At 50.1% G+C, this 24,675-nt stretch overlaps 7 protein-coding genes across 8 annotated transcripts; 4 read left to right on the top strand and 3 right to left on the bottom strand.

The window, feature by feature from the left end:
- The first annotated feature begins 123 nt into the window (after window positions 1-123).
- On the top strand, window positions 124-3,845 carry LOC111082686 (coatomer subunit gamma). The gene is made up of 6 exons (XM_022378945.2): window positions 124-252; window positions 551-1,206; window positions 1,275-2,745; window positions 2,811-2,996; window positions 3,077-3,229; window positions 3,293-3,845. Exons 1-6 carry the CDS (start codon window positions 213-215, stop codon window positions 3,421-3,423), a joined length of 2,637 nt encoding a protein of 878 aa, XP_022234637.2. The 5' UTR covers window positions 124-212; the 3' UTR covers window positions 3,424-3,845.
- A 300-nt stretch (window positions 3,846-4,145) lies between these two features.
- Window positions 4,146-9,346, bottom strand: LOC111082776 (protein pygopus). Of its 2 annotated transcripts, XM_022379105.2 has the most exons (4): window positions 8,520-9,346; window positions 7,990-8,449; window positions 5,693-7,950; window positions 4,146-5,581 (listed from the first exon to the last, which is right to left on the bottom strand). In XM_022379105.2, exons 2-4 carry the CDS (start codon window positions 8,140-8,142, stop codon window positions 5,461-5,463), a joined length of 2,532 nt encoding a protein of 843 aa, XP_022234797.2. In that variant the 5' UTR covers window positions 8,143-8,449; window positions 8,520-9,346; the 3' UTR covers window positions 4,146-5,460. The 2 variants fall into 2 exon arrangements, with proteins under 2 accessions (XP_022234797.2, XP_022234734.2); XM_022379042.2 differs by having other exon boundaries at window positions 5,693-8,449.
- A 209-nt stretch (window positions 9,347-9,555) lies between these two features.
- Window positions 9,556-16,874, top strand: LOC111082260. Its single transcript, XM_022378476.2, has 14 exons — window positions 9,556-9,756; window positions 9,822-10,159; window positions 10,227-10,577; window positions 10,641-10,840; window positions 10,899-11,362; window positions 11,422-11,879; window positions 11,946-13,219; window positions 13,279-13,676; window positions 13,752-14,260; window positions 14,323-14,692; window positions 14,755-15,019; window positions 15,090-15,930; window positions 16,005-16,638; window positions 16,703-16,874. The coding sequence occupies exons 1-14, from the start codon at window positions 9,661-9,663 to the stop codon at window positions 16,811-16,813; spliced, it is 6,309 nt and encodes a 2,102-aa protein (XP_022234168.2). The 5' UTR covers window positions 9,556-9,660; the 3' UTR covers window positions 16,814-16,874.
- On the bottom strand, window positions 16,864-18,226 carry LOC111068302 (putative tricarboxylate transport protein, mitochondrial). The gene is made up of 4 exons (XM_022357729.2): window positions 18,132-18,226; window positions 17,646-18,067; window positions 17,359-17,582; window positions 16,864-17,295 (listed from the first exon to the last, which is right to left on the bottom strand). The coding sequence occupies exons 2-4, from the start codon at window positions 17,936-17,938 to the stop codon at window positions 16,892-16,894; spliced, it is 921 nt and encodes a 306-aa protein (XP_022213421.2). The 5' UTR covers window positions 17,939-18,067; window positions 18,132-18,226; the 3' UTR covers window positions 16,864-16,891.
- Window positions 18,227-18,282: 56 nt separating this feature from the next.
- On the top strand, window positions 18,283-20,130 carry LOC111065593 (acyl-coenzyme A thioesterase 9, mitochondrial-like). Its single transcript, XM_022353870.2, has 4 exons — window positions 18,283-18,558; window positions 18,634-18,704; window positions 18,771-19,013; window positions 19,076-20,130. Exons 1-4 carry the CDS (start codon window positions 18,437-18,439, stop codon window positions 19,999-20,001), a joined length of 1,362 nt encoding a protein of 453 aa, XP_022209562.1. The 5' UTR covers window positions 18,283-18,436; the 3' UTR covers window positions 20,002-20,130.
- Window positions 20,131-20,383: 253 nt separating this feature from the next.
- On the top strand, window positions 20,384-21,947 carry LOC111065500 (acyl-coenzyme A thioesterase 9, mitochondrial). The gene is made up of 2 exons (XM_022353751.2): window positions 20,384-20,619; window positions 20,682-21,947. Exons 1-2 carry the CDS (start codon window positions 20,448-20,450, stop codon window positions 21,917-21,919), a joined length of 1,410 nt encoding a protein of 469 aa, XP_022209443.2. The 5' UTR covers window positions 20,384-20,447; the 3' UTR covers window positions 21,920-21,947.
- Window positions 21,948-21,962: 15 nt separating this feature from the next.
- On the bottom strand, window positions 21,963-23,065 carry LOC111068660 (60S ribosomal protein L6). The gene is made up of 2 exons (XM_022358353.2): window positions 22,913-23,065; window positions 21,963-22,750 (listed from the first exon to the last, which is right to left on the bottom strand). The coding sequence occupies exons 1-2, from the start codon at window positions 23,021-23,023 to the stop codon at window positions 22,073-22,075; spliced, it is 789 nt and encodes a 262-aa protein (XP_022214045.1). The 5' UTR covers window positions 23,024-23,065; the 3' UTR covers window positions 21,963-22,072.
- Between the last annotated feature and the right edge of the window lie 1,610 nt (window positions 23,066-24,675).

Here is a 24,675-nt window from a genome sequence, read left to right as displayed (position 1 = left end):
AACTCATGTTGTACATATGCTTAAATATAGGTGGTTTAGTGGGTTAAGTGCCTTCACTCATCTCTAATTTATGGTATATCGGTGTACATTTTTGGGTTTATTACGATATATTTCCTAGAATTATCGATAAATCCACTTGTGACGTGTAAACGCAGGCCGAAAAATCATTTTATTTGTTTTTTATTAAAGCTTTTTAAGTAAGTTTCTCAATAATGGGTTCGTTCCGCCGCGACAAAGACGAAGAGGAAGACGGTAAGTAGCCATTTAACGTCCAGAACTTACTAATCGCACAGAACGAAGCGCCCCAGTACGACCGATAAGAGGGAACCAAACTCCTGGCTCTGTGGGAAAGGTGCTCCGCTGGCAAGCAGCAGACACACACCCGCTTACACACACACCCAACACCCACTAAAACTTACACAAACACCAGAACATATATAACAAAAACAAAAAGAAACAGGAACAAACACTCCTAAAGTTATTAAGCAAATTTCGTATGTACTGACGGAAAACATGAAATATTTTTCCTCCCTAAAAAAACAACGCCCAGGCCCGACAAATGCATACCAGAACCTGGAGAAGACGTCTGTGCTGCAGGAGACGCGCACGTTCAACGAGACGCCGGTGAATGCACGAAAATGCATTCACATTCTCACCAAGATTCTTTACCTGATCAATCAGGGCGAGACGCTGGCGCCACGCGAGGCCACCGACTGCTTCTTTGCGATGACCAAGCTGTTCCAGTCCAAGGATGTGGTGCTGCGTCGCATGGTCTATTTGGGCATCAAGGAGCTGAGCTCGGTGGCCGAGGATGTGATTATTGTCACCAGTTCGCTGACCAAGGATATGACCGGCAAAGAGGATCTGTATCGTGCGGCTGCCATTCGTGCCCTTTGCAGCATCACGGATCACACCATGCTGCAGGCTGTCGAGCGTTATATGAAGCAGTGCATCGTGGATAAGAATGCGGCCGTATCCTGTGCCGCTCTAGTCAGTTCGCTGCGGCTGGCCACCACCGCCGGCGATGTGGTCAAGCGTTGGGCGAACGAGGCCCAAGAGGCAATGAACAGCGACAACGTTATGGTGCAGTACCATGCGCTGGGTCTGCTCTATCACATTCGCAAATCGGATCGCCTGGCGGTCTCGAAGCTGGTCAACAAACTGACGCGCAGCTCCCTGAAGAGTCCCTATGCTGTCTGCATGCTGGTAAGTGACGGAATACACCATTTAATGCTAGACATTTGATTAAGGAATGTTTCTGTAATCCCTTTTAGATACGCATTGCCTGTAAACTCATCGAGGAAGAGGATATACCCTCAGAGGAGCTGTCCGACTCGCCACTGTTCACCTTCATCGAGACCTGTCTGCGCCACAAGAGCGAGATGGTCATCTACGAGGCAGCCCATGCGATTGTCAATCTGAAGAACACCAATCATCGCATGCTCTCGCCGGCCTTCTCCATTCTCCAGCTATTCTGCAGCTCGCCCAAAGCCACGTTGCGCTTTGCTGCGGTTCGCACGCTCAACAAGGTGGCCATGACCCATCCGGCAGCTGTGACCACATGCAATCTGGATCTGGAGGGTCTCATCACGGACTCCAATCGATCGGTGGCCACTTTGGCAATTACCACGCTTCTGAAGACCGGCGCCGAGTCGTCGGTGGAGCGTCTGATGAAGCAGATATCCACATTTGTGGCAGAGATCTCCGACGAATTCAAGGTGGTGGTGGTCCAGGCCATCTGCGCCCTCTGCACCAAGTATCCCAGGAAGCACACTGTCCTGATGAACTTCCTCAGTGGCATGCTACGCGAGGAAGGCGGCCTGGAGTACAAGACATCCATTGTGGACACCATCATTACGATTATTGAGGAGAATGTCGACGCTAAGGAGTCCGGCCTGTCGCATCTCTGCGAGTTCATTGAGGACTGTGAGCATGTCTCTCTGGCGGTGCGCATTCTCCATTTGCTGGGCAAGGAGGGACCATTTGCGGCCACACCTTCCAAGTATATCCGCTTCATCTACAATCGTGTTATCCTGGAGAGCCCCATTGTGCGTGCGGCTGCTGTGACTGCTCTTTCACAGTTTGGAGCCTCCTGTCCGGCTTTGCTTACCAACATTTTGGTTTTGCTTGGCCGCTGCCAGATGGATCCGGACGATGAGGTGCGCGACCGTGCCACATACTACCTGAGCATCCTCAACTCGGAGCGAGCCGATCTCTACAAGAACTACATCATTGAGCGCGAGAACTGCTCGCTGGCGCTGCTGGAGAAGGCTCTGGTGGATCATTTGAACGGGGATCTGGAGAAGCGCTTTGACATTTCCATTGTGCCCAAGGCCGCGGCCATTGTCCGGACAGAGATCAGCAACGATGTGATGCTGGTCACCAGCGCACCGCGACCGCCGAAGATCACACGCGAGGAGGAGAGTGCATCGCGGTTGGCCCAGCTGCCGGGCATTCAGGTGCTCGGACCCGTGCACCGCAGCACGGCACCCATACAGCTGACCGAAAGCGAGACGGAGTACACGGTGCAGTGCATCAAGCACATCTTTGGAGCGCATGTGGTCTTCCAATTCGATTGCCTCAACACATTGTCCGATCAGTTCCTGGAGAATGTGCGCGTGGAGTTGACCCTGCCCGAGGGTTTCACCACCAGAGCCGTCATCCCTTGCCCCAAGCTACCGTACAACGAACTGCAGACGACATATGTCATTGTGGAGTTCCCACCAGATGCGGGCAGTTCCATAGGTGAGTGGAGACGCTCGCCCAGAGTGTCCTCAGACTGTGCTCACTCTCTGTGTTGTCTCTTTCAGCCACCTTTGGGGCCACTTTGCGATTTTTGGTCAAGGACTGCGATCCCAACACCGGAGAGCCCGACTCGGAAGAGGGCTATGATGATGAGTACATGCTGGAGGATCTGGAGATCACTGTGGCCGATCAGATACAGAAATCGAAAAAGAACAACTTCCAGGTGGCCTGGGATTCAGCCGATAGTGAAGGTACGAAAGGAATCCCTTGAAAACTGTACCTGAAAAAGTCCCATGAATATTTATTTCTCTCTTTTTGTCATCCCCCTCAGAGTGGCTGCAAGCCGAGGATACGTTTGTGCTGTCGGCCGTCACTACGCTACAGGATGCTGTCAATACTATTATGAAAATCCTTGGCCTGGGCTCTGCAAATCTGTCCGAAAAAGTGCCCGAAGGCACACACCTGCATACGCTGCTCTGTTCGGGTATGGATCTCGATCTCAAGCGATCAGAATCGAATCTTTATATTCTTTATTGTGATTTTGCAGGCATCTTTAGAGGCGGCGCCGAGGTTCTGGTGCGGGCAAAGCTGGCACTTTCCGAAGGCGTTACGCTGAATCTGACGGTGCGCAGCACAGATCAGGATGTAGCAGAGCTAATAACAGCGGCCATCGGATAAGACAGCGAGCCATGCAGGAATCTCGTCTGGTTTCTGCGTGCCGTCAATATAATATAAACAACAACAACCATAAAGAAAACCTTAAAAAATTAATCAAAAAATACATAATTTTTTACGTTTAAGTGATTGTCTCTGTAATATTTGTACCCCTACATACCCCCATTGGCCCTTACCTGCCAGCAAGCACTCCAATGCAATGGCTTTGCCGACAGCGATACACACAAACATTCTTTGAATTTAATTTGAATTGTTATTGGCCTTTACCAAAACGTAGGGGCTTTGTGTAGCATCCAGCTCCAGCATCATTTAAATTTTAAAATATATTGTATGTATATGTTAATGCCTGCCCCCCCAATTAGCCTGGCCTGTGCATTTAGCCTAAGTATAAAACTAAAACTATAAATATATACATGTATATGGAATGCAATCAAAGTTGCGCTTGAGTGTTTTATTGTTTGCACATAAAGCGGCTCGGACTCGACACGCACAAGTGGCTGCTTTAAAAGAGAATGCCCAAGCATATTTTATTTTAGACCCTTTCTTGGAGCATAAAAGGATGAGGTTCACAAGCATAAATCGAATTGATTCGCTGCTTAAATTTTCCATAAGCGAACAGACATTCTTCATTCGTGGGACAAATGATTTAGGGATAAAAAAAAAGAGTAAATGATAGAAAAATCCACCGATTCGTAGACCAAACCCCAAAAAAGAAATACGAAATCTGAAAAACTCATTCTTACTTTATTTTTGTGTTTATATTGTAGTTTTATTTAATTATAAATAACTTAAAGTTGCAATATCCTAGAGTACTTGTTTTGTTTTTCCTATTTTTACAAATTTTTTTTTGCCTTCTTGAATCGTCTGTTCTTCTGTTCTCTTTTTTTTTTGTTTGCTGCGTTTTTAACATTCGTCTTAAAGTACAAATTTTGTTTATATCTCTGTCGCATGAATTTATAATTTCTTGTGCTTTTCGTTTTTGTTCGCAATCGATTTACGCGACTCTTTTTGCTATATTTAATTGTGTAAAATGTACCTCGTTCAATCAATCAATCAATTATTTAAAATGTAAGATTCACACGCAGGTATAAAAAATAAAATAAAATGTATATTAACAAATAACACACGCTCCCATAATCGCACACTCATGCACGCACCTTTGCAGCAAATTTCACAATGATAATTTCATTTCGTTACAATTTCTTTATACTATATATCCATTCCGTCGTCAAATGTGTCGTTCCATTTTTTGTTGTTTATTTAAATATGTCATTAGATATATGCATGTAGTTATATATAATTATGTGTGTGTGTGTGTTTGTGTATTTGTCTATGTGTGTGTGTGTGTTTTAAATTCTCCCCCTCCCCACCGACAAACGACCAAAGGCAAGAGACGCTCTGACGGCTGGTGTGTGTGTGTGTTTTCCTCAAGTTTTGCCTCTCATTTGTATCGTACATTTAGCGCTTAGGTTATCAAATTTTGATTTATAATACAAACTAGATTGTTGATCAGCTTGGGTTATTGTTGCCCTGTCAAGGGGCACGGGGCACACACTGCACACTGCTGGCTCCGTCTGGTCTGGGTTTGATTGCTCTTCTCCTTGCTGAACGAACATACATACATATATAGTACATATTACATTTATATTACAATTAAACATATTTCGTTTACAGATTTCGTTAAGGTTTTTTTCGCTTGCTTGCTTGCTTGCGCTTTAAGAGGATTTGTATTTTGAGCCGAGTGGTGGGGGAGGGGGGCGGTGAGGTGTGGGGGGATCCTGAGAGCCCGGAGCTGAAAGTCACAACACTGCTCCGGCACTTTTAGTTCGGGCCTGCCATCGTCTCTCGGCCTAGATATCCCGTGGGTAATCGTGGGGGGATGGTACATGACTTGACTTTTGAGCAGCTTAAATTGTACAATTAAGATAGTAGAGTATGCTTGGATATTTTATACAGTGAGTGAGTGCTAGCTGGTGGTCGTTGATTGATAGGTTCCTCTGCTGCCTTCCTTCATTCTTGCATTCCTCCGTTCCGCGCTCTTCAACATTTGAACTTGACCATGGGAATATGCTTGGAAGACACACACTTGTCGCAGCACCACTCTGCAAACACCTCCTTGTTGAGCATTTGGAAGGCCGCCTCTGTCAGGCCCACGCAGGTTCTGCGATTGGCGAAAGGAGAGAAAGAACACAAAAGATTTACGTCAAGTTACGGGGAAACCCTTTAATGATTCGCAATTGATAATTCCGCACTGCGCTGGCTGGTAATTTACCTGTGAAAGAAGAAGTTGCATCCGGATTCACAGAACACGGCCTCATCGTTGTCGTTCACCTCCTTGTGGCACATGCCACACGGATATATGGGCGGCGCATTGGGATTCTGGGGATTGAAGACCATCGGCTGGCCGGGTGGATACATCTTGCCGCCGCTCATTGTCATCGGTTTGGGACCCACTCCCATCGGTCCCCCCATTGGACCGCCGCCACCCATGTGGCCCATGTTACCCATTGGGCCGCCAGGACCCATAGGTCCTCCGCCGCCAAACATATTGGGGCCAGGGCCACCCATGGGACTGTGATGATGGTGGGGATGTGCGTGTGCATGGTGGGGCGACATGTGCGGGTGCGGGGGTCCGTTCATGCCGCCTTGTCCTGGGCCCGGTCCTGGCACACCACCCATGTGGCCGTGTCCCATGTGCGGACCCGCATTCCCATGCGGTCCGCCCATCATATGGGGATTGGGGCCGCCGCCGACACCCATGTGCGGTGGCATGCCACCGGGACCACCATGCATGCCGCCGCTCGGTCCGCCGGGACCCATCATATGGGGCGGCGGCGGTCCACCCGGGTGATGGTGCGGGTGATTCATTAGCTGCGGGTGCGGTGGACCAAGATGCGATGGTTGTTGAGGCGGCAACATCTGATTCATGCCCATGCCAGGGACGTGTCCATGGCCATGGCCGTGACCGTGACCATGGCCGTGTCCATGCCCATGCCCATGACCGTGTCCGGGTCCATGTCCATGTCCAGGAGGACCTCCCATGTGCTGCTGCTGTTGTTGTTGTTGTTGTTGCTGCTGCTGCTGTTGCTGCTGCTGCTGCTGTTGCATAGGAACATTCGGGTTCATTTGCTGGCCCATCATGGGTCCATTGTTATTGTTATTGTTATTTTGTGGACCATTCGGACCGGCGGGCGATTGGAGCGGGCTGGGACCAGAGTTGGGCATGCCCGGACTGGGGCCGGCACTGTTCAGCGAGTGATGCGGTGACATGGCGGGCGGCGCTGGCGAGGATGTAGGCACTGACGTGGACATCGAACTGGCGGTCGTCGCTGTCGATGTAAGCGTGGGCGTCGACCCCGTTGCCGATGCCGAGGAGGCGGCCGACAATGAGGGGCCATTCGATTGCAGTGACGTGGGCACTCCGAGACGGCCACCGGCCGGCGACAGATGAGGATTTTGATTGTTGTTGCTTGCATTGTTGCTGTTGTTGCCGAGCATGTTGTTGCCTGGACCGCCAACTCCTCCGCCGCCGACGCCTCCGCTGTTGTTGTTATTTGCGGGAGACATGCCACCAGGTCCGACGAGGCCACCGGGCCCAGGACCAGGACCCGGACCGGGTCCACCTGGCATATGACTGCCATGATTCGTGGGTCCATTGCCCAGCGGACTGTGCAACGGGGGCGGACCCATCTGTCCGTTGTTCATGGGTGGCTGCGGAGGTTGCTGTTGTTGTTGTTGTTGTTGCTGCTGCTGCTGCTGTTGTTGCTGCTGCTGCTGTTGCTGTGGCCCTGGACCTCCGGATGGTGGTCCAAGCGGGCTACCAATCGGATTGCCCATCGGCGAGCCCATGGGCAGCGAATTCATGGGCGAGTTCTGGCCAGGACCACCAGCTCCTCCCATCGGGGAGCCCTGCATGGCCCTCTGGTTGGGTCCATTCGGACCACCGCCCATCGGCGAGAGTCCTCCCATGCCCATGTGATGTGGTGATATGCTTGGTCCTCCCATATTGCCCATTGGACTCATTCCGCCCATGCCGGCCATAGCGCCCATTGGACTGCCCATTGGCACGGGGCCACCAGGACCAGGTCGGCCATGGTTCATATGCGGTGGCAGTCCCACTCCGGGTCCGGGTCCCATCGCATGCGGATGCATTGGACTCATGCCGCGCATCGGCGGCGGGCCGCCCATGTGGTGGGGCGGTCCATGGGGATGTCCCATCGGTCCGCCGGGGTGGTGCGGATGCATATGGGGGTGCATATGTGGCGGGCCACCGCCCATGCCCATGCGGTCCTCCCAGTGCGGGTGCGGGTGGCCGCCGCCAAAGTGTCCTGGTCCGCCAGGACCTCCGCCCATTTGGTTCATGGCCGCCATCGCCGCGGCGGCCGAGCTCGACATGGCCGACACCTGGGGGCTGTCGTCAAAGGGATTCGAGGCAATAATGGTGTCTCCGAAGCCGCCCATCGGCGGTGGCGGCAACAGATCCTGTGGCGTTGGCGGTGCTGATTGTTGCTGCATTGAATTGGCAGCGGCGGCCGCAGCTGCTGCCGCCGCCGCCGCTGCCGCAGCAGCCGAGTTGGCGGCATTCGAGGTTTTCCGCCGCTTCTTGGGATTGCTCGGCGCCGAGATGATATCCGACGGAGGCGGCGGTTTGAAGTCAGGCGGACAGAGACCGCCTGCTGGACCCGGCAAACGATATGGCGCCATACCGAGATTATGGGTCATATTAGAGGTATTTTTCTTCCGAATGGTGGCAGCTTTTTCTTTAACTACGGGGGGAAGAAATTTCTATCTAAGCGGCGTCGTCAATCCCTCGCTGGAGATCTCGACGCGGGTTGAAGAAGAGAAGAGTTGCGGCTCGAGGATGGACTGCACTGTCGATGCGGCGCGCTATGCTGATGCTTATGTTGCTGTGGTCCGGTGGTGATTTGGCTGGGTGGCGCACAATCGCTTCACGGTGATCGGTGATCTGCTGCTCTCACTCGCCTGTTATCCACTTGGTGCGGCCTGGGACCGCCAAAAGCATATCGACCTACGCAAAAGAAGAGCAAAGCGTGAGTAATTTTGGCTGTTGATTCCTCAGATATTTATCAAATATTTACCGAATCATCTTTGCACAAGAACAACTGAATTTTCAAAAACTACTCCCAAGCAAAGGCACGGCACGGGGCACGGAACAACGGCACAACGGCAACCTTTGCAATTTGGTGCTGGCAACTCTACGCGCGCATGTCGTCAGCGTTGGCAGCGTCGTGTTGTCTCGAAAGCGCCAAGCCAAGCAGCAGCACCTGCAGCGGCGGCTGCAGCACACACAAAAACAAATATGCACTGGATCTTTTTCGTCGTTTATTGCAATTACGTGCTGGCTTTATATTTATTTTACTTCCGATTTAATTGGCGTGGATGCGGACTGTAAGTGGACGCTACGCTGCAATGCGCGTTGTCTTTTTTGTTTTATTTTCTCACACAGCGCCACCAGCACTGCTCTTCTTCTTGCCAGCGATTTTATGTTCTCTTTGCACCACCGCCGCGGCAGCAATTCGCTGCGTTTGGCCTTTAATTGCAGCACTTTGGGGTATAGTTCCCAATATTACGCCCACGATAATGTTTGGCGACAATTATTATTAAACAATACACACTTTTTGTACTTTGCACGCGATTGAGTTTGATGGTTTTCTTTTTTGTTGATGGCCGCTGCTGCGCTACTGCAGCATCAACTTTTAATGAGTAGCGTAGCGGATTTGAGTTATGCCGCGGCCCTACGTAGCACACACTATCGGGTATCAGTGGGGACGCACTGTGTCGGATTTTATCATTAATGCATCTAACTTTGTTTATTTTGTTTATTTTTGCGTTAGAAGAGCGAAAAAATATAAATAATTTTCATCGCCTGCCAGCCAGTGTGACCGTATCTCGCTAAAACCCAAAATGCCGGAATTCCACAAGACGAAAAGAGGGACCAGAGCCCGCAAATACATGTTTGCCCATCGGCAAGCAATAAATTAATGCAGGAAACGTATATTAATAATGCAATTAATCTTGTTTGACTGTTAAATGGTTAATTAGTTGACTTCTATTATAATGCAAACACTGTCAAATAATTTCTGCTCGTTTCGAACCGGCCGATAACTGGTTTTACTATCAATACAATCCCATCTCTAGCTAGGGTGACGCTTGTTTATTTGGCGCTGTTTGTTTAAACTTGGTCTAATTCGTAATTTAATCGAAGCAAAGTACTGCAGGATGTGGAGCAACTTTGAGGCGTCTCCTTGTGAAGATGAGACCATTTCGAATGTGTTCTCCTCGCGCGGCATGTTCCGGATAAGCAGCGAGGAGGAGGTAAGGGCCGCCATTTAAACCGAATCAACAGTTAGCTTTGCTATGCTGTAATTTCTCCTTGTTAGGTCGAGAAATATCCAGAGGTTCTGGCATCAGTGCAATGCGGCAAAATGGTGATAGCCATAGACAAGAGCCTGCTGCTACTGGAGGACGAACTGGTGGCCAAGTGCAGTTTCCTTAGTTTCAGTGCGCACATCGAAGCCATTGCCATCTCCAGCAGCGGCACTCTGATTGTGTGCGGCCTCAGCGACGGCGAGGTGCACGGTGTGTTCATCAAGGGATTGCTTCTGTTCAGCGTGTGCGTGAACCTGGAGGATGTGAGCCTCACGGGCGGCACCTTCAGGAGCATCCATCAGAGCGATCAGCGATTTTACTTTACCTGCAAAAATGGCAGCATCTATAGGTGAGTCATCGTGTGGAGAGATTCCTTGCAGAGATGCCTGCAGATGACAGAAGATTTTCCCCTCTAGCTTGAGCGAAATTGATGAGTCCACCTTGGAGTCTGTGACGAATATAACGCTGAATGAGAACGAGACCATTGCCTGTGAGAAGGCCATTCTCGACGATGTCACCATCAAGCGCATTTCCAAGGGCCGCCCATTGGGCAACGTCGACTGCGCTGTGCTCTTCAAGCAGCTGTTGTTGGCTTGTCACATTTCCGCACAAAATAACCAAGAAGGGCGTGCTGCGGATCCCGGCTTGATCATCTACGGGGATCAGGGCACGGCCAACTTCAAGACGACTGCCAATGATGTCACCCGCATTAGTCTGCCTGCCCATTATGGCAGCCTGAAACAGATCTACAATCTGGATGATTGTGTGTAAGTTCTCGAAACGATAGTCAGCCGTGGGCTAGGCTTATTCTGATTCCCTATTTTCCCTAGGATTGCACTCACTAACTCTGGTCACCTGCTGGACATCTGTCCGTACACGCGCACTGTGAATTTGTGCAAATCTTCACAGGGTCAGACCTTGTTGATCGAGGATCTGCTGGTCATGGAGTGCAGCGAGGAGAGCATTGAGCTGCTGATACTAACCAAGCCAACGGACGAGGGGCGCTTGATGAAAATTGTCGAGTATCCATGTGAGTACGAGTACCCGTTTGAAGCTATTGTTTGGTTAATCTGATATTAATGCTACAGCCTTGAGATGCAAAAATGAGGTGGAAGTGCCAGAGCATTCCTGGCTGGTGCGCCAGCCAAAGTGTGCCGTCAATCTGTATTATTTGGCCGCCAAGGAGGCGAACCTAAGCAGTCTGCCCTCAATGGTGGAGATGATGCTCGTCTCGGAGACGGATCCCAGTGATCGGTTCAAGAAACTCGTGGCCAAGGGCCGGCTGGAAGAGGCCGAGGAATTCGGCAAACAATTCGAGCTGTGCCTTCAGCCGATATTTGAAGCCAGGGCCAAGCGCATACTGGTGGAGCTCTGCAACTCTGATTCCCAGTTGAAAGCACCCGAGGTGGATGCCAAATTCCAGATCCTACTGCAGTTGCTCTCGCAGATTAAGAGCAAAGCGTTTATCAAAAACAATCGCATGATCAATCTGAGCTCGCGACACATTCTCGAGCGCTATCTGCGCGAGATTCAAAAACGTTTGAGCTTCGATGTGAGTCTGGCAATTCTTTGCTTGTGGGTTTGGCTTTTAGATGTCTCTTTTGCTTGCAGGAGGATGAGGAGGATATGCTGGAGATTGACGAGCAACTGCATCGTCTCAAGACTCTGGCCATTACCGATCCGTACGAGTGCAACAGCGACTGGCAAAAGTTCATTTACGACAACAATTTGGTGCGTGTGGTCAAGTCGCTGTTCAACACCGATATGCCCACGGCCTGCCTCATCTGGCGGCGGCATTCGAGCAGCATTCTGCCGCACCTCAACGAGGATGAGTTACGCACACTGCTCGGCTTCATACCGAGCAACACCAAGCCCTTCAATGTGGTCCAATGGCTGCGCCAGTTCATTCCGATGGTCAGCAATACGCATCCCAGCATTATGCCATTCATAACCGACTGGAGCATTGAGATGACGCGCAAACTGCAGTATAACACGCATTGGCCAAACATTGGCCTTGAGTTCTCCACCAAAATCCTAGAGATTTTTGAGGAAATTCAATTTACTTACTCGTAAGCTGCACCATTGCATTGCAATCCTCAGATGTCCTAGATACGATGTTTCCCTTTTTTTTGTAGCGATGTGCGACGGCAGCAGGAACGGAATGTGGGCAAGCTGCGGGACCTGGTCAATGCGTTGCAGGATCTGTTCGTGCTGAAGACCAACTACAACATGGGCTTCACATTGGACAACTACATGCAGGATTCGATTGATGCCATTGCCCTGAGCATACTGCAGCATGTGCAGCTGGATAAATTGCAGCGACTGGTGAAGGACTTTATGTACCCCATATTCCAGGAGAAGGGACGCCAGCCACTGGCCGTGATCAAGCAGTATATCGCCCAGCTGGTGGCCAGCCGTCAGACCTCCAGCAAATGGCTGGAGCGGGCCATGGCATGCATCGAGCTGCTGCACAACGAGGACAGTCGCTTGGAGTGCGCCCTGTCGGTGCTGCAGAATGCGCCGGTGCCCTGGCCCGAGACTTTGGGGCCGCTGATCAAGCTCCGCAACTCGACACATCCGCTGGCCATGAAGATCAATGCCGAGTACGAGATACAGGTGATCAAGATCATGAAGGTCAAGTACGGCTGGCCGGCCGACAGCTCGGCGGACATCAACCTGGAGCTGTTTATGATGCGCATCGTGAAGCTGAATCTGCCCGATATGCTGGATGACATTCGGACATTGACCAAGGCGGCGCCAGAGATCTCGATCAGCGCTAATTTCAACTGCTGCTACCAGATGGCCAGACGCGGACAAATCGAGATGGCCTACGAGTTCTTCAAGTCTCTGGGCAGCGAAAAGAACGACAAGCATTGCCGGGATGTCGTCGAGATCTTTGTCAATCTGCTGGAGAGCAGCTCCGCGGCGTCGTTTATCAACGAAACCAAAGTGCAGGAGCATCTGAATGTGCTGGAACTGTTTAAACTGTTTCTGCCTCACGTCGAATCTGTGTACGAGCGTCGCTACCTGATCATCAAGCATCGCTTCCATCTGCGCGATAAATTCAACATTGAGCTGAGCTGCAGTGGCGAACTCATCCCCCTGTGTCGTCGCCACGAACTGCTGGTTGAGGCCATTGAGAGGATCATTGAACGGGCGCAGGCCACGCTGAATGTGTCCGCTTTTATAGCCAGCGAAATGGGTGAACTCTGCACAGCACTGGATCTGTCGAAAGTGTTTGGCCTGCAACGGCTGTGCCAGCGTGTGGCATGTCTGCCCCTCAGCTGTGCCCTGGCCTATCATGTGCTGCAGTTCATCGATTGTCTGCCCGCCAACAGCAGTGATTTCATCAACTTGGCCCTAGAGCTGATCGTCCAGCAAATTGACTCGGCAAAGGGCAACAATCAGGGTGTGTTTCTGCATCTAAAAGGATGTCTGGCATTTGCTTATCTCTTTATCCCTTTGTAGACTCTCCATCTTCGCTGCAATTGATCACCGAAAGTGATCCGTTGAGCTTCCCTCTGGCCTATGATCTGCTCACGTCTGCCCTGATGCATGAGCGCAGCCGTCGTCGGGATCTTGTGGAGCTCATCAAGTACATTCGTGTGGCTGTCATTCACTATCCCTTGGATGCCATCACCACGCACTACAATGGCAAGGAGCAGACGATCAATGAGAACATTTGTCACGCCCTGGATGGCACGCCAATGGCCTTGGGCGAGACAACGCTCAACTTTACGAGTGCCCTCAATGGTTCCTTTGATGTGAAACCTCTGCTGCAGGTGCAGACCACATCAAAGAAACGCTACTCGGTGTCCATGTTCGATGAGGTGGAAGTGCAGCCAGTGCAGCAGCCGCAACAGAAGGTATTCTAAGTCTTTGCCTGCTCCTCTGACGCACATTTTACCCGCAGAAATTTCCTGTATTTATTTTTCTGGTAGAGGAACATCAGTGGTCGCCTGCCCATTGTCAAGTTCTTGGCCCGCACGCTGCTGGTGATGATTACTGAGGCAGAGCCAACTAATTCAATGCTGATGCAAGTGCGCCAATCACTGACGGAGAATGTCAAGGCAGACATCGATGGGGCACGCGCCGATTTCTTTCTGTCGCTGGAGCATCTGACCAAGGCCAAGGAGCACGACGTGTGGTATGTGATGTCGCAGTATCTGCTGGAGTATCAGAAGCAAAACTGCAAAAAGAAAAGGATCATCAACGAGGGCTTTATCTCGCTGCAACTGAGGCGCATCTTCCGGAATGCCATGAGCAACAAGGACGCAAATTTCATCGAGCTATTCAGCATGCTGGTGGCCGATGGCGAGGCCGTGGCCCAGCTAGATAAGCTCTCCGCGGAGGTAAAGACCGATCTGCAGAAGATTAACTTCCTGACGCTCTCGGCCATGTACAGCGAGCACATTGAGGACATGGACAATGTACAAATAATACGCGCCAAGTGGGTTCTTGATGGTTAATTCTCTTCTTCATTTAGTCGCTTATCCCTGGCTTCTGTTTCAGGCGCCTCAAGCTCTACTATTACCTGGAGTTCTGCCAGCAGGATCCCCGCATCAAGGGAAAGTTCAATGCGGACATGGACAACATTGAGCATCTGCTGAAGGAGTTCCACAACAAGCAGCTGGACGTGCAGCTGCTGGAGCGCATGAGCCGTGATTTTGGCTTTGACTATCAGAAGATTCTCATCACCCAGATCCTAAGCATCCTGAATGCCCAGGAGCTGCGTTTCGAGATCAAGCGCGACACCTTCGGCGACGATGAGCTGGTCATGCTGAGCAGCGCCCAGGAGATGAAGGAAATGTGCCAGCCATACATCAACGAAATCAAGAATGTAGAGCTATTTACCTCCAAGCTAAAGCAGTTTATCGAAGAGGTGCGTTGTGTGGGCTCAGTTCGTGTGGAGGAACGCCTTAAATCCTTCCCATCTTTTGCCAGATCAACATCTATTTCTATGAGCTGTACATGTGCGTTATCAACATCTTGATGTTCTTTGATGCTGCCCCCAAAGAGATGGAGATCTGGACCAATATATTACACTTTCTGCGCCACAAGATGATCACGCGACGACGCAATCGTCCCGGCCAACTGGAGACGGAAATGTGGCTCAAGTCGCAGCGGGAGAACAGCGTTCTACCGAAGATCTCCCGCTATCGTTTGCCCTTCAAGCCGATTGTCGAGCAACCCCTCAAGGATATACTCGGTATGTGTCTAAATGGTTACCCGAAAACCCTTGGAGAGATTTTCTATTGTTTTTGTGTCTCCCACTGCAGATAGCGAACTGAATGTGGACAACTGCCAGAGCTGGTTCCCGCTCATCCAAATGTATACGGCCCTCAAGGGCTCCAAGGACAGTAACCAGAACTGCGATTACTTCTGCATGTCGGCCGTTAAGAATTCAATAGCCGAATACAAGTCAAAGAACGAGTCGGAATCATGGAGTCTGCATCCCACAAACAATGCCTTCCTCAAGTCGATACTGCGGCTGGTGAAGAAGGTGCACAATCCGAACAAGGCCTTTCTCATACTCTACTTTGTGTCGAACTATGCCCGCGATGGAGCGGACATGGTGGAGGCCTCCTACGAGTGCTGGAACTTTATCAAGGAGAGCGGCCATCTGATCACCGATGCCAAGAGTCAGGAGCAGGTGGCCAAAGTGAAGCGTCGATATCCCATACAGAAGACACAGCACTTGCTGTATGTCTATGGCCTGACCGATGAGAAGCTGCTTAGACTGGTGGAGAATCCCACGGAACTGATACACAGCCTCTATCACCACGAGCTGATCATCAAGTCCAGCAAGGTGGACATCAATGCCCTGGTCACGGAGATAGCCAAGCTGCACGATCTTAATCTGGGCTCCATACAGTTCCGCCTGCTGCAGAAGTGGCTCTCGGTCACCATGGAGCCGGCGGATAGCACTATGCTGGAGGAGACTTTCTTGGAGGATCAGAACTGGTCGGATCAGCACGGTGCCGGCGACACCAGCTGCAGCAGCGGCAGCAGCAGCAGCGATGATGCCAGCGAGAATGTGGTGCGAGCATTTTATATACTCAGCAGCTGGCCCAAATCGGATGCAGTCAAGTTCCTGGTGGGCCTAATATTCAAGGGAGGGTAAGTAGAATATAGCACATGTAATATATGAAGAAAATAGTGCAAGATCTCTCTCTCCCACTCTCTTTCTCTAGCTCCGTGAACACCTCCACACAGCTGCAGATGTACGAGTGCTATTCGAAGCTTAACGATGGCAGCAACTCCTTCACGAACACAATCAGCCAGCGCCAGTTTATCACCATCAAGTGCGTCCACGAGCTGAAGGCCCTCGGCTACAAAGCGAACATTGACAAGTTCGCCGATGATCACTGCAACAAGATCGATATTCTGAAGATGATTTGGCAGCGCAATGCCGAGAATCCGCTCTCACTGGAGGTGATGGCCAACATTTGCCTGGGCTTTGATATCCATCTGCCCAAGATCTGGAATGGCATACTCAAGCGTATGGTGATGTTTCATATGCTGCGCGAACTGAATGCCCTGCTGGATGTACTCAGCTGTAGGCCACAGCTGCTGCATCTGGATGGACTGGCCTTGGCCTGGGACTATGTGCTCTGCCATCCGCTGAAGAATGCCGTGCAGATGCGCTCCTTTGCCCAGGAGGAACTGCTGCACAAGACCCTGTTGCGGCTGCAAGGCTGCCCAGTGGTGCATGCCCTGAATCTCGTACAGTTTGCCGAGCTATGCATACTGATCTATCGACCTCACATGGCAGCGGCCATTCTCAGCTTCTGCCAGAGTGCCGAGCAACGCGAAAAGATCAAAAAGGTAGGTTTACTTTTGTTAATTGATGACCTCAGAGAATTGTCTGTAAATGTGAATGTATTTGCAGCTAATTGCCAACCGCCAAGGGGACAATTTACGGCAACAGATACTCGATTTGGAAGAGGCTGGCCTGCTGCCTGTGGTCCTGAATTTCGCGCTCAAAGAATTGAAGCTATAGGCGTGGACTTATCCCGTTTTGTATCATGCAAATTGAATGAAAATACATTTAATAATACTATTTAATTAATTATGACATCTATTTCCAAACTAAATTAAACAAATCCATGATCGAATCGTAGATCATGAAGGTAATGGCCACATCAGCGCAGACCCGGCCCAGGCGCGGCACTGTGCCCTTGTAGAAGGCCATGGGACCCTCTTGGCGTAGGATCTTAACGGCACAGTCCAAGGAGTTCTTGTATTTAGCCGAATCCAAGCTCTGCATTCGTGTCTTGACCACATCAATGGGATTATTGCCAAAGACCGATGCGGCACCGGCAATGGCACCAAACACACCAACCAACACTTTTGGCACCGTCTTTGTCTTGTCTCTGCCCGTGTACAAGTCCTTCAGCGAAAATAGCACAAAGAAGCGAATGGCCTGATTGGAGCCCTGCTTTACCACAGTAGCTGGCAAACCCTTGTAGATCCCACCAATTCCTACGGCAACAAAGTGTCAGTAATATGTGTGTATATAGACACAAACTCTATGATAGTAGTTACCTTCGCTCTTGAAGATTCTACCCACACCATGAAACAGTCCCTTGTACTGGGGCTTTGCGCTTCGTTGATCGCTTATGAAACGCACCTTGATTGTCTCCATGGGTGTGACGGCCACCACTGCCTCGGTCATGCCAGCCAACATGCCGGAGAAGAAGCGTCTCGTCATGCTCAAGTCGCCATTCTCATCGCGCATCTTGCTGCTGAAGAACTCATAGGCACCAAACCTATTCCGCAGTAGGGTGGGGTGGGTCCATCAATCTATAGCAACTCCTTCTGCCACTCCTTACCTGGCGGCGCTTTTTGGTACACTACCCAACAGCAGAACGCTCAAGCCGCGATAGAGTCCAAAGAATCCATTCTGCTTGACCGTTTTCTTCACACAGTCGGCGATGCCATCGAATTTCTTCAATTCCCCCTTCTCGTCCAGCTGCAATTGGGTCTTCACGAACTCCGTGGGGTATGTGATCATAATTTCCAATCCACCAGTGATGGCGCCGGCAATTACGCCCTTTAGGCCTTTTTCGCCACTGCTGGCTGCAACCGGAACTGGAACTGGGACTGGGATTTGCGGCTGCATCATTAAAACTTTCCCTAAAACTTTTGTGATCTCTATTGAGTCGAGCTGGAACTGATTCTGATATATGTATATAAGTCATGGCCTGTTACAGAAAGTTAAAGGACAGGGATGACAAGTATTATTTGACTGCATCTAGAATTGGATGAATTTGAGACGAATTTAAGTAGGCTCGATTTTCAAATTTAAAAATAACAACCTGGTATGCTGACGTCATATTTATCGCTATCGCTGCACAGTGGAAACAGTTGCTGGAAAAACTAAGCAACATTAAATTAGTTATTTGAATATGTTGAATCTTTGCCTGATAACTGCTTTAAATATAACTAATTTATATTCCTGATTGGTGCAAGTTCTGCTCTGAATACTCCTTTCGTTGCCATTGTTCGTTCTCTATGTTGTCCACACGCATGCGATTGTGGCCCACTGTGCCAGTCAGCTGTTTCAGCCAGCAGTTTTTGGAATTTTTGCAGACACAAAAGTTGAATTTAAATAAAACTAAAAATGCTGCGTTCGCTGTTGGGAGCACAAAAGTGCTGGAGTTTGGTCAGCAGAACTGCTGGCCAGAGCAGACATCTCATCGAGATGACCACAAGGGTGTCGCCCGCTGCCTGGACGCTGTCCAGGTGAGAGAGTAATGAAAATCTTGCAAGGTTTGCGGCTATAATCAGATGTCTATCTCTTCACCCCGCCCCAAACAGACGGCACTACTCACCGCCCACGCACATCAAGCAATCGGCGGTGCCCAATGATTCCGGGACCATGGCCGAGAGTAAGAACAAATGTGGCATAAATCTTTAAAAACTTCTTCATTTCACACCTGGAACTTGCATTGCAGTCAAACTGGAGATGATGAAGAGATTGGGCCTGGAGCCGGGCTATAATCCGCTGCCCAAGTCACGCGAGCATTTACTCAAGTACCAGCCCAAGCTGGAGGACCTGCCGGCACGCGCCATGCAGGACTCTTTTACGTCGGCCATTCTGCCCCTGAGCACGGACCGTACGCTGCAGGACAAGTATGTCAACTATCTGGGCAGTGTGCGCCTGGGCAGGCTGTTGGAGGATATGGACATGTTTGCAGGTACATGGGCAAGGGAAGCCTTCAAGAGTCCATCAATTTGCTCACGCTTTGATATTTTCCAGCCTGGTGCTGTCACAAGCATTTGAAGCTGCCCCATCTGCCGGAGGGTGTGCATCTGCCATATACGTTTGTCACCATACTCGTGGATCGCATCGATTTTACCAAGCTGCAGGCCTCCGGCACCGAGGATATTCGTCTCTCCGGTCATGTCTCCTGGGTGGGCACCAGCTCCATAGAAGTTGTGGTGTGGCTGGAGCAAATGGTGAATGGTAGCTACATGAAACTGACGCGAGCACTTTTCCTGATGGCCGCCAGGAATGCAATCAACACGGCGGCTGCTCCAGTCAACCCCATCCAGCCGGCCAACGAGGAGGAGAAGGTTATCCTGGCCGGAGGCAAAGATCGCAAGCGTCAGCGCCAGATCCGTTGCGCAGAGTCCGTCTTCAATGTGGAGCCCAACGATCCCGAGCAGACGCTCATGTATCAGCTGTACAAACGGACCACGCCCAGCACCACGCTGGAGCTGAACAAGCGCATTCTGCCGCCAAATAGCCGCTGGATGTCGGACTCGTTCCAGATGAGCACCATACCCTCATTCCCGGAGCATCGCAATCACCATAACCGAGTCTTTGGCGGATTTCTCATGCGTAGCGCGAGCGAGATAAGCTGGGCGGCCGCCTTTCTCTACTGCAAGAAGCGGCCCAAGCTGGAGCACATCTCCGACATCAGCTTCGAGAAGCCAGTGGGTGTGGACAGCTTCATCAAGATGACCGCATATGTGGTCTACACGAACCTCAACTATATGCAGATCATGACCGTGGCGGATGTTCTGGACACGCAAACGGGCAATCAGGTCACCACGAACACATTCTACTACACCTTCTCGGCGCCGGATACAGTCACAGAGGTGCTGCCACGCTCGTACCACGAGACCATGTGGTACATACAGGGCCGTCGCAAGTTTGAGGCCAGCATGGGCCTGAAGTAGACAACTGTAGTAAAACATAACCCAATGATAATTAACCGAGGCTACATATATGCATATATGATATGAGATAATTGATATTCCCTGTTCTTCTGTCCAATGTCTTAATAAAGTGTAATCCTCTAATCTGATAACGTTACGTCCAGTGCCGTACCCAGACTGTTGTGGGCCCAAAAGCTTTCTTCTCCCAGACGTGTGATTAGATCTACTTGCTCTGACCCTCTGTCTGCGTCTGCTGAGGCAACATCAACATCTACATTTACGAACGCTCATCGTGCTCACCATCTCTCCCACTCTCTGAGCGATTGCACCTGCAGCGGCGCAGAGATCGCTTGGCCCACTGGCAAGTTCTCTATGCAAATGTGATTGGTTTTTATTACGTGATAGTTTTTCAACAAGCAGGCCAGCCAGCACAGTCAAGCAAACAAAAAGGCAAACTAATCGGCAAGATGCATCGTCTGATAGCACGTGGAGCGGGCAGAATTCTAGCAAAGTGCTGGTCCACTGGTCATTCCAACAGAGCATCTTTATTGCCCTGCGCATTCTTTGCCAGCCAGAAGAAACCGGAGGACTCCTGCCCCAAGTTGAGATCCGATCACTGTTCGGGAAACCTAGCGGATGGTGAGTAGTGGCATGAGCGAAACGAAGAGGTGTTCTCTTACGGTGTCCCCGTCTCTGCACAGTTGTACAGAGCATCCGCAAGCGGGTAGATGTGGACTTTGGCTACCATACAGTGCCGAAGCCGCGCGATCATCTCCTAAAGTACCAGCCAAAGCTGGAGGAACTGCCGACACGCAGCATGCTGGACTCCCATACCACGGTCGTGTTGCCTCTCAGCTCGGACGAGTATATACGGGAGCGGTATGTCAATCATTTGGGTAGGGTACGCATGGGACGCGTCATGGAGGAGCTGGATATGTTCGCCGTGTGGCTGTGCCACCGCCATGTGCTGCTGCCCAATCTCCCAGAGGATGTGCCGCTGCCCTATACATTTGTCACGCTGCTCGTGGACAAGGTGGAGTTCAGCAACATTGAGCGCCTCAAGGCCAATCATGACATACACCTGAGTGGGCACATTAGCTGGACGGGCCGCAGCTCCATGGAGATCACCATCTTTGTGCAGCAGCTGGCGGACGGCGAGTACATCGATGTGACCAAAGCCCTCTTCCTGATGGTGGCTCGCAATGCCAACAACACGGGCTCGGCGCCCGTTAATCCCCTGAAGCCCGGCGACGAGACGGAGCAGGCCATCTGGAAGGAGGCCGCGAAGCGGCAGAAGCAACGCCGTACAGCGCATACCGAATCGGTGCTCAACTCTCCGCCGCGCGAGCACGAGCAGGCCATTATGTACAACCTGCTCAAGCGCACCACCATACCGGACAACATGGATCTCAATCGACGCATCCTGCCCCCCAAGTGCCGATGGATGCAGGACTCGCAGCAAACCACCATGATATCCCCATTCCCAGAGAATCGCAACGCACAGAACACCATCTTCGGGGGCTACATTATGCGGCAGGCCGTCGAGATCAGCTTCATCATGGCCAGCATCTATCTGCGCGGCCGTCCCATACTCCAGTGCATCTCGGACATTAGCTTCCTCAGCCCCGTGAAGGTGAACACGTTCCTGCAGATGACCGCCTATGTGGTGTACACGAACAAGAACTACGTGCAGCTGATGACGGTGGCCCACATCTGGGATGTGCAGAGTGGCGAGGACAGGACCACGAATATCTTCTACCTCACCTACAAGGCTGACAAGATTGTGGACGAGGTGCTGCCGCGTTCGTATCGCGAAATGCTCTGGTATGTCCATGGCAGACGAAAGCTACTGGCGGCCCTTAAGCTGGAGCCGGAGTACCCAGATGATCCCAAGGAGACCGAAGCCGATGAAAAGAAAGCGGACACTGAAAATAAATGAGACGCGCTTAGTTTCTTTCATACCTCGACCTCGACACAGAGTGTTCCGTTTTGTAATGTTTATTTTACAAATCATTTTGTTGTTGTTTTCGTAACCAGCGGGCTTGTACAAAGTATTTAAAAATCCTTAAATTGAAGTTGCATGGTCCACCGCTTAGAAGCGCATGCGGTGTGGGTATTGGGAGGAGTGCAGGGCGAACATGTTCTGCAAGTACCTTGCGAAGTATTTACCCTCAGGATGGGCCTTGATGAGCTTCAGCAGGGCACCGTCCACCTCCTTCTGGTCCTTCTTGCGCTGCTCGTTGGGCACGAAGCGCTCCTTCTTAGCGGCGAAGATGTCAGCCTCACCCGACTTCTTGTCCTTCTTGGCCTTGAGGCGGCGGAAGTAGGCGTCGTTCAGGTGCTCGGGCACCTTGTACGAGCTCAAGTCCACACGCGACGAGGTGCCGATGACGAAGCGCTGGGAGATGCGACGCAGTGGGCACGAGTTGAGTGCGAAGGGACCGGTGACCAGGAGCAGGCCAGAGTTCAACACCTTCAGCAGGACGACGCGCTTGCCCTGGTGGCGACCAGCCAGCAGAATCAGCACGGTACCGGGCTTCAGGTTGCGGCGAGTGTTGCGCTTGTGCTCGCTGAAGTTGGCCTTGGAGACACGCTTCTTCACGAAGGTCTTGGTGGGGTAGTTGGCCTTCGACTTGTTCAGGAAAACTGTGCGCTCACCGCCGTTCTTGGGGCCACCGATCTTCTTCACCTTCTTAATTGGCACCTTCTCCTTCTGCACCACAGGGCTCTTCTTGTCCTTCAGGCGGTACAGGCCACGACGCTTGTACATCTGCAATCAAAACAAGGCACACACGATCAGCATGCTGCAGCAGAAACATATCCAACCAGTGCGGTGTGGGATGTGCCACACCACCACGCTTTGTCACCGAGGCGTCAGACCGAACCGAAAGTTCAAATGAAGAGTTTTCAATGTGTTTGGAACGCTACTTACCTGAGCCTTGGAGTAACGCAAGACTCCGCCCTTCAGGTACGAGTTGAGCGGGTGCTTCTTGCCCTTCTTGGCCGATTTGGCGACTTTCTTAGCTTTTTCGACGGGTGCCATTGTGGAGAACACGTGTACACAGCACAAAAATTATTTGGAAAAGGAAGGTTATGTTGCCCAGCAGTGTGACCGCGTATTTATTGATCAAATATACCGTCTGACCCTAAAAATATACCTCATTTTTTAAATGTTCCGTACATATACCAAGAAAAATCATATTCCTCAATTTTCATATTCGATTTTGTGTTAAAATAATTAATGCGGCGACGGTGCACACGTAGGACACAGATCCGCTCCAAAAATTAAAGATTTTGTACCACTTTTTATGTTTTTTATATGAAAAATGTTTGATGGAACGTTGATAATGCGATAGTAATACCATCGATGGTTGGGCCGTCAATATGTTCCCGTGCAACTCTTGACGGGACTATCGATAGATTCATCATATCGCAATCAAATTCAAATTGAGAACATTTTTGAAAGTTGAGCTGAAAAGAAAGACGAGCAGACCCAAGTAAAAAAAAAAAACAAATATTGATTACGATTTAATAATACTTTTTTTTCCATTTATTTGTTGTAATGTGTGTACAATGATTTTAATCACGATTTTCAGTTGTTTTCAAACAACATTATCTCTTTTGTTTTTACACAATGATCCATTTGTTCATGATTTGTTTGGGACTCCGACTCCTCTTAAAGTAAAACCTTATTACAGGCCGTGATTTTGAATAAATTAAAATGAATGGTTTATAATGTACAGAATGATTTCATTTCCGTCCGGTTAAAATTCGTAACTAATCCTATGGCTAAACCTCAACCAATGCTCTCGCAAAAATTAAGCTCAAACTGCTCCAATGAGGAAATGAGACAACTAAAAATTATACCTATATATAGACATGTGTGTTGGATCTTAGTACAGGGTACACGGTTTTTGTTCTGTTCTTGTCCCGTGAACTTTCAACATAAATTAATTGTATAATAATTGAGATTTTTGTTTCGTGTTCTTGATTGCAAATATTTAACTAACTCCGCGCTAAATACAATGTAAAATTTTCTAGTTTTAAAAATACGAAATACTTGCAAGTATTTTTTCTTGAAATCTCAGCCCGCCCACCAGCCGCACAGCGGGGGCGTGGCATGGTGGCAGTCGACGGCATTTTAAAAAAACTTAGCTCTAATCTTCCGCATCCCGTATCATCGGTTTCAACATTATTTATCGCTTATTTGTCAGTTTGCCCTTACAAAAAGTTAGACTAAGCTTAAATTGATTTCACATCTTGTTGTTTTTTGTTTGTTTTGTTTCTCAGCTTGTGGTGAGTTGCCAGGCAATTGAACACATTTATCTCTCGCTTAAATATATGGGTAAAGTAACTTCGCTTACTCGTATTTTCAGCGCTCGACGTTCGACGGCGTGTTCTGTTCCATTTCATAGCTGAACAAATTACTCGAAAGTGAGTATTGCCAAGAAGAGGAAATATACTAGGGGGGAATACGAATCTATTGCACAACTTGGGGATTGTTTTTGGGGTTCGTTTAAACAAAGGAATATTTACAGCAAATTCCAAACGTTTTATGTTACATTTGTCCGAGTGTCATGCATCGGTTTGTGTTGGGGTGGTGTATATGGATGGGTGGTACTCACATTTCGCTGGAGTCGTTAGCTGCACTTTGGGGGGGTTGATCCCGGTCCGCGTCTTGCTACACACACTCAT

The sequence above is a fragment of the Drosophila obscura genome, unplaced genomic scaffold (assembly GCF_018151105.1).
Source record: "Drosophila obscura isolate BZ-5 IFL unplaced genomic scaffold, ASM1815110v1 contig_150, whole genome shotgun sequence".
NCBI lineage: Eukaryota > Metazoa > Arthropoda > Insecta > Diptera > Drosophilidae > Drosophila > Drosophila obscura.
The sequence above is the reverse complement of the archived record's forward strand: the minus strand, read 5'-3'. Positions and strand labels throughout refer to the sequence as shown.

What these genes read in the sequence shown, in the direction of transcription:
- LOC111082686 (XM_022378945.2), top strand. Translation starts at nt 213, where the DNA reads ATGGGTTCGTTCCGCCGCGACAAAGACGAAGAGGAAGACG. An exon ending in CCTATGCTGTCTGCATGCTG is followed by an intron (nt 1,207 to 1,274) that starts GTAAGTGACGGA and finishes AATCCCTTTTAG; the next exon opens with ATACGCATTGCCTGTAAACT. An exon ending in GCATACGCTGCTCTGTTCGG is followed by an intron (nt 3,230 to 3,292) that starts GTATGGATCTCG and finishes GTGATTTTGCAG; the next exon opens with GCATCTTTAGAGGCGGCGCC.
- LOC111082776 (XM_022379042.2), bottom strand. Translation starts at nt 8,142, where the DNA reads ATGACCCATAATCTCGGTATGGCGCCATATCGTTTGCCGGGTCCAGCA. An exon ending in TGCAACTTCTTCTTTCACAG is followed by an intron (nt 5,582 to 5,692) that starts GTAAATTACCAG and finishes CGCCAATCGCAG; the next exon opens with AACCTGCGTGGGCCTGACAG.
- LOC111082260 (XM_022378476.2), top strand. Translation starts at nt 9,661, where the DNA reads ATGTGGAGCAACTTTGAGGCGTCTCCTTGTGAAGATGAGACCATTTCG. An exon ending in GGCAAAGGGCAACAATCAGG is followed by an intron (nt 13,220 to 13,278) that starts GTGTGTTTCTGC and finishes ATCCCTTTGTAG; the next exon opens with ACTCTCCATCTTCGCTGCAA. An exon ending in GGCCTAATATTCAAGGGAGG is followed by an intron (nt 15,931 to 16,004) that starts GTAAGTAGAATA and finishes CTCTTTCTCTAG; the next exon opens with CTCCGTGAACACCTCCACAC.
- LOC111068302 (XM_022357729.2), bottom strand. Translation starts at nt 17,938, where the DNA reads ATGATGCAGCCGCAAATCCCAGTCCCAGTTCCAGTTCCGGTTGCAGCC. An exon ending in GTACCAAAAAGCGCCGCCAG is followed by an intron (nt 17,583 to 17,645) that starts GTAAGGAGTGGC and finishes ACTGCGGAATAG; the next exon opens with GTTTGGTGCCTATGAGTTCT. An exon ending in TAGAATCTTCAAGAGCGAAG is followed by an intron (nt 17,296 to 17,358) that starts GTAACTACTATC and finishes TTGTTGCCGTAG; the next exon opens with GAATTGGTGGGATCTACAAG.
- LOC111065593 (XM_022353870.2), top strand. Translation starts at nt 18,437, where the DNA reads ATGCTGCGTTCGCTGTTGGGAGCACAAAAGTGCTGGAGTTTGGTCAGC. An exon ending in TTCCGGGACCATGGCCGAGA is followed by an intron (nt 18,705 to 18,770) that starts GTAAGAACAAAT and finishes CTTGCATTGCAG; the next exon opens with TCAAACTGGAGATGATGAAG. An exon ending in GGATATGGACATGTTTGCAG is followed by an intron (nt 19,014 to 19,075) that starts GTACATGGGCAA and finishes GATATTTTCCAG; the next exon opens with CCTGGTGCTGTCACAAGCAT.
- LOC111065500 (XM_022353751.2), top strand. Translation starts at nt 20,448, where the DNA reads ATGCATCGTCTGATAGCACGTGGAGCGGGCAGAATTCTAGCAAAGTGC. An exon ending in TTCGGGAAACCTAGCGGATG is followed by an intron (nt 20,620 to 20,681) that starts GTGAGTAGTGGC and finishes GTCTCTGCACAG; the next exon opens with TTGTACAGAGCATCCGCAAG.
- LOC111068660 (XM_022358353.2), bottom strand. Translation starts at nt 23,023, where the DNA reads ATGGCACCCGTCGAAAAAGCTAAGAAAGTCGCCAAATCGGCCAAGAAG. An exon ending in TGCGTTACTCCAAGGCTCAG is followed by an intron (nt 22,751 to 22,912) that starts GTAAGTAGCGTT and finishes TTTTGATTGCAG; the next exon opens with ATGTACAAGCGTCGTGGCCT.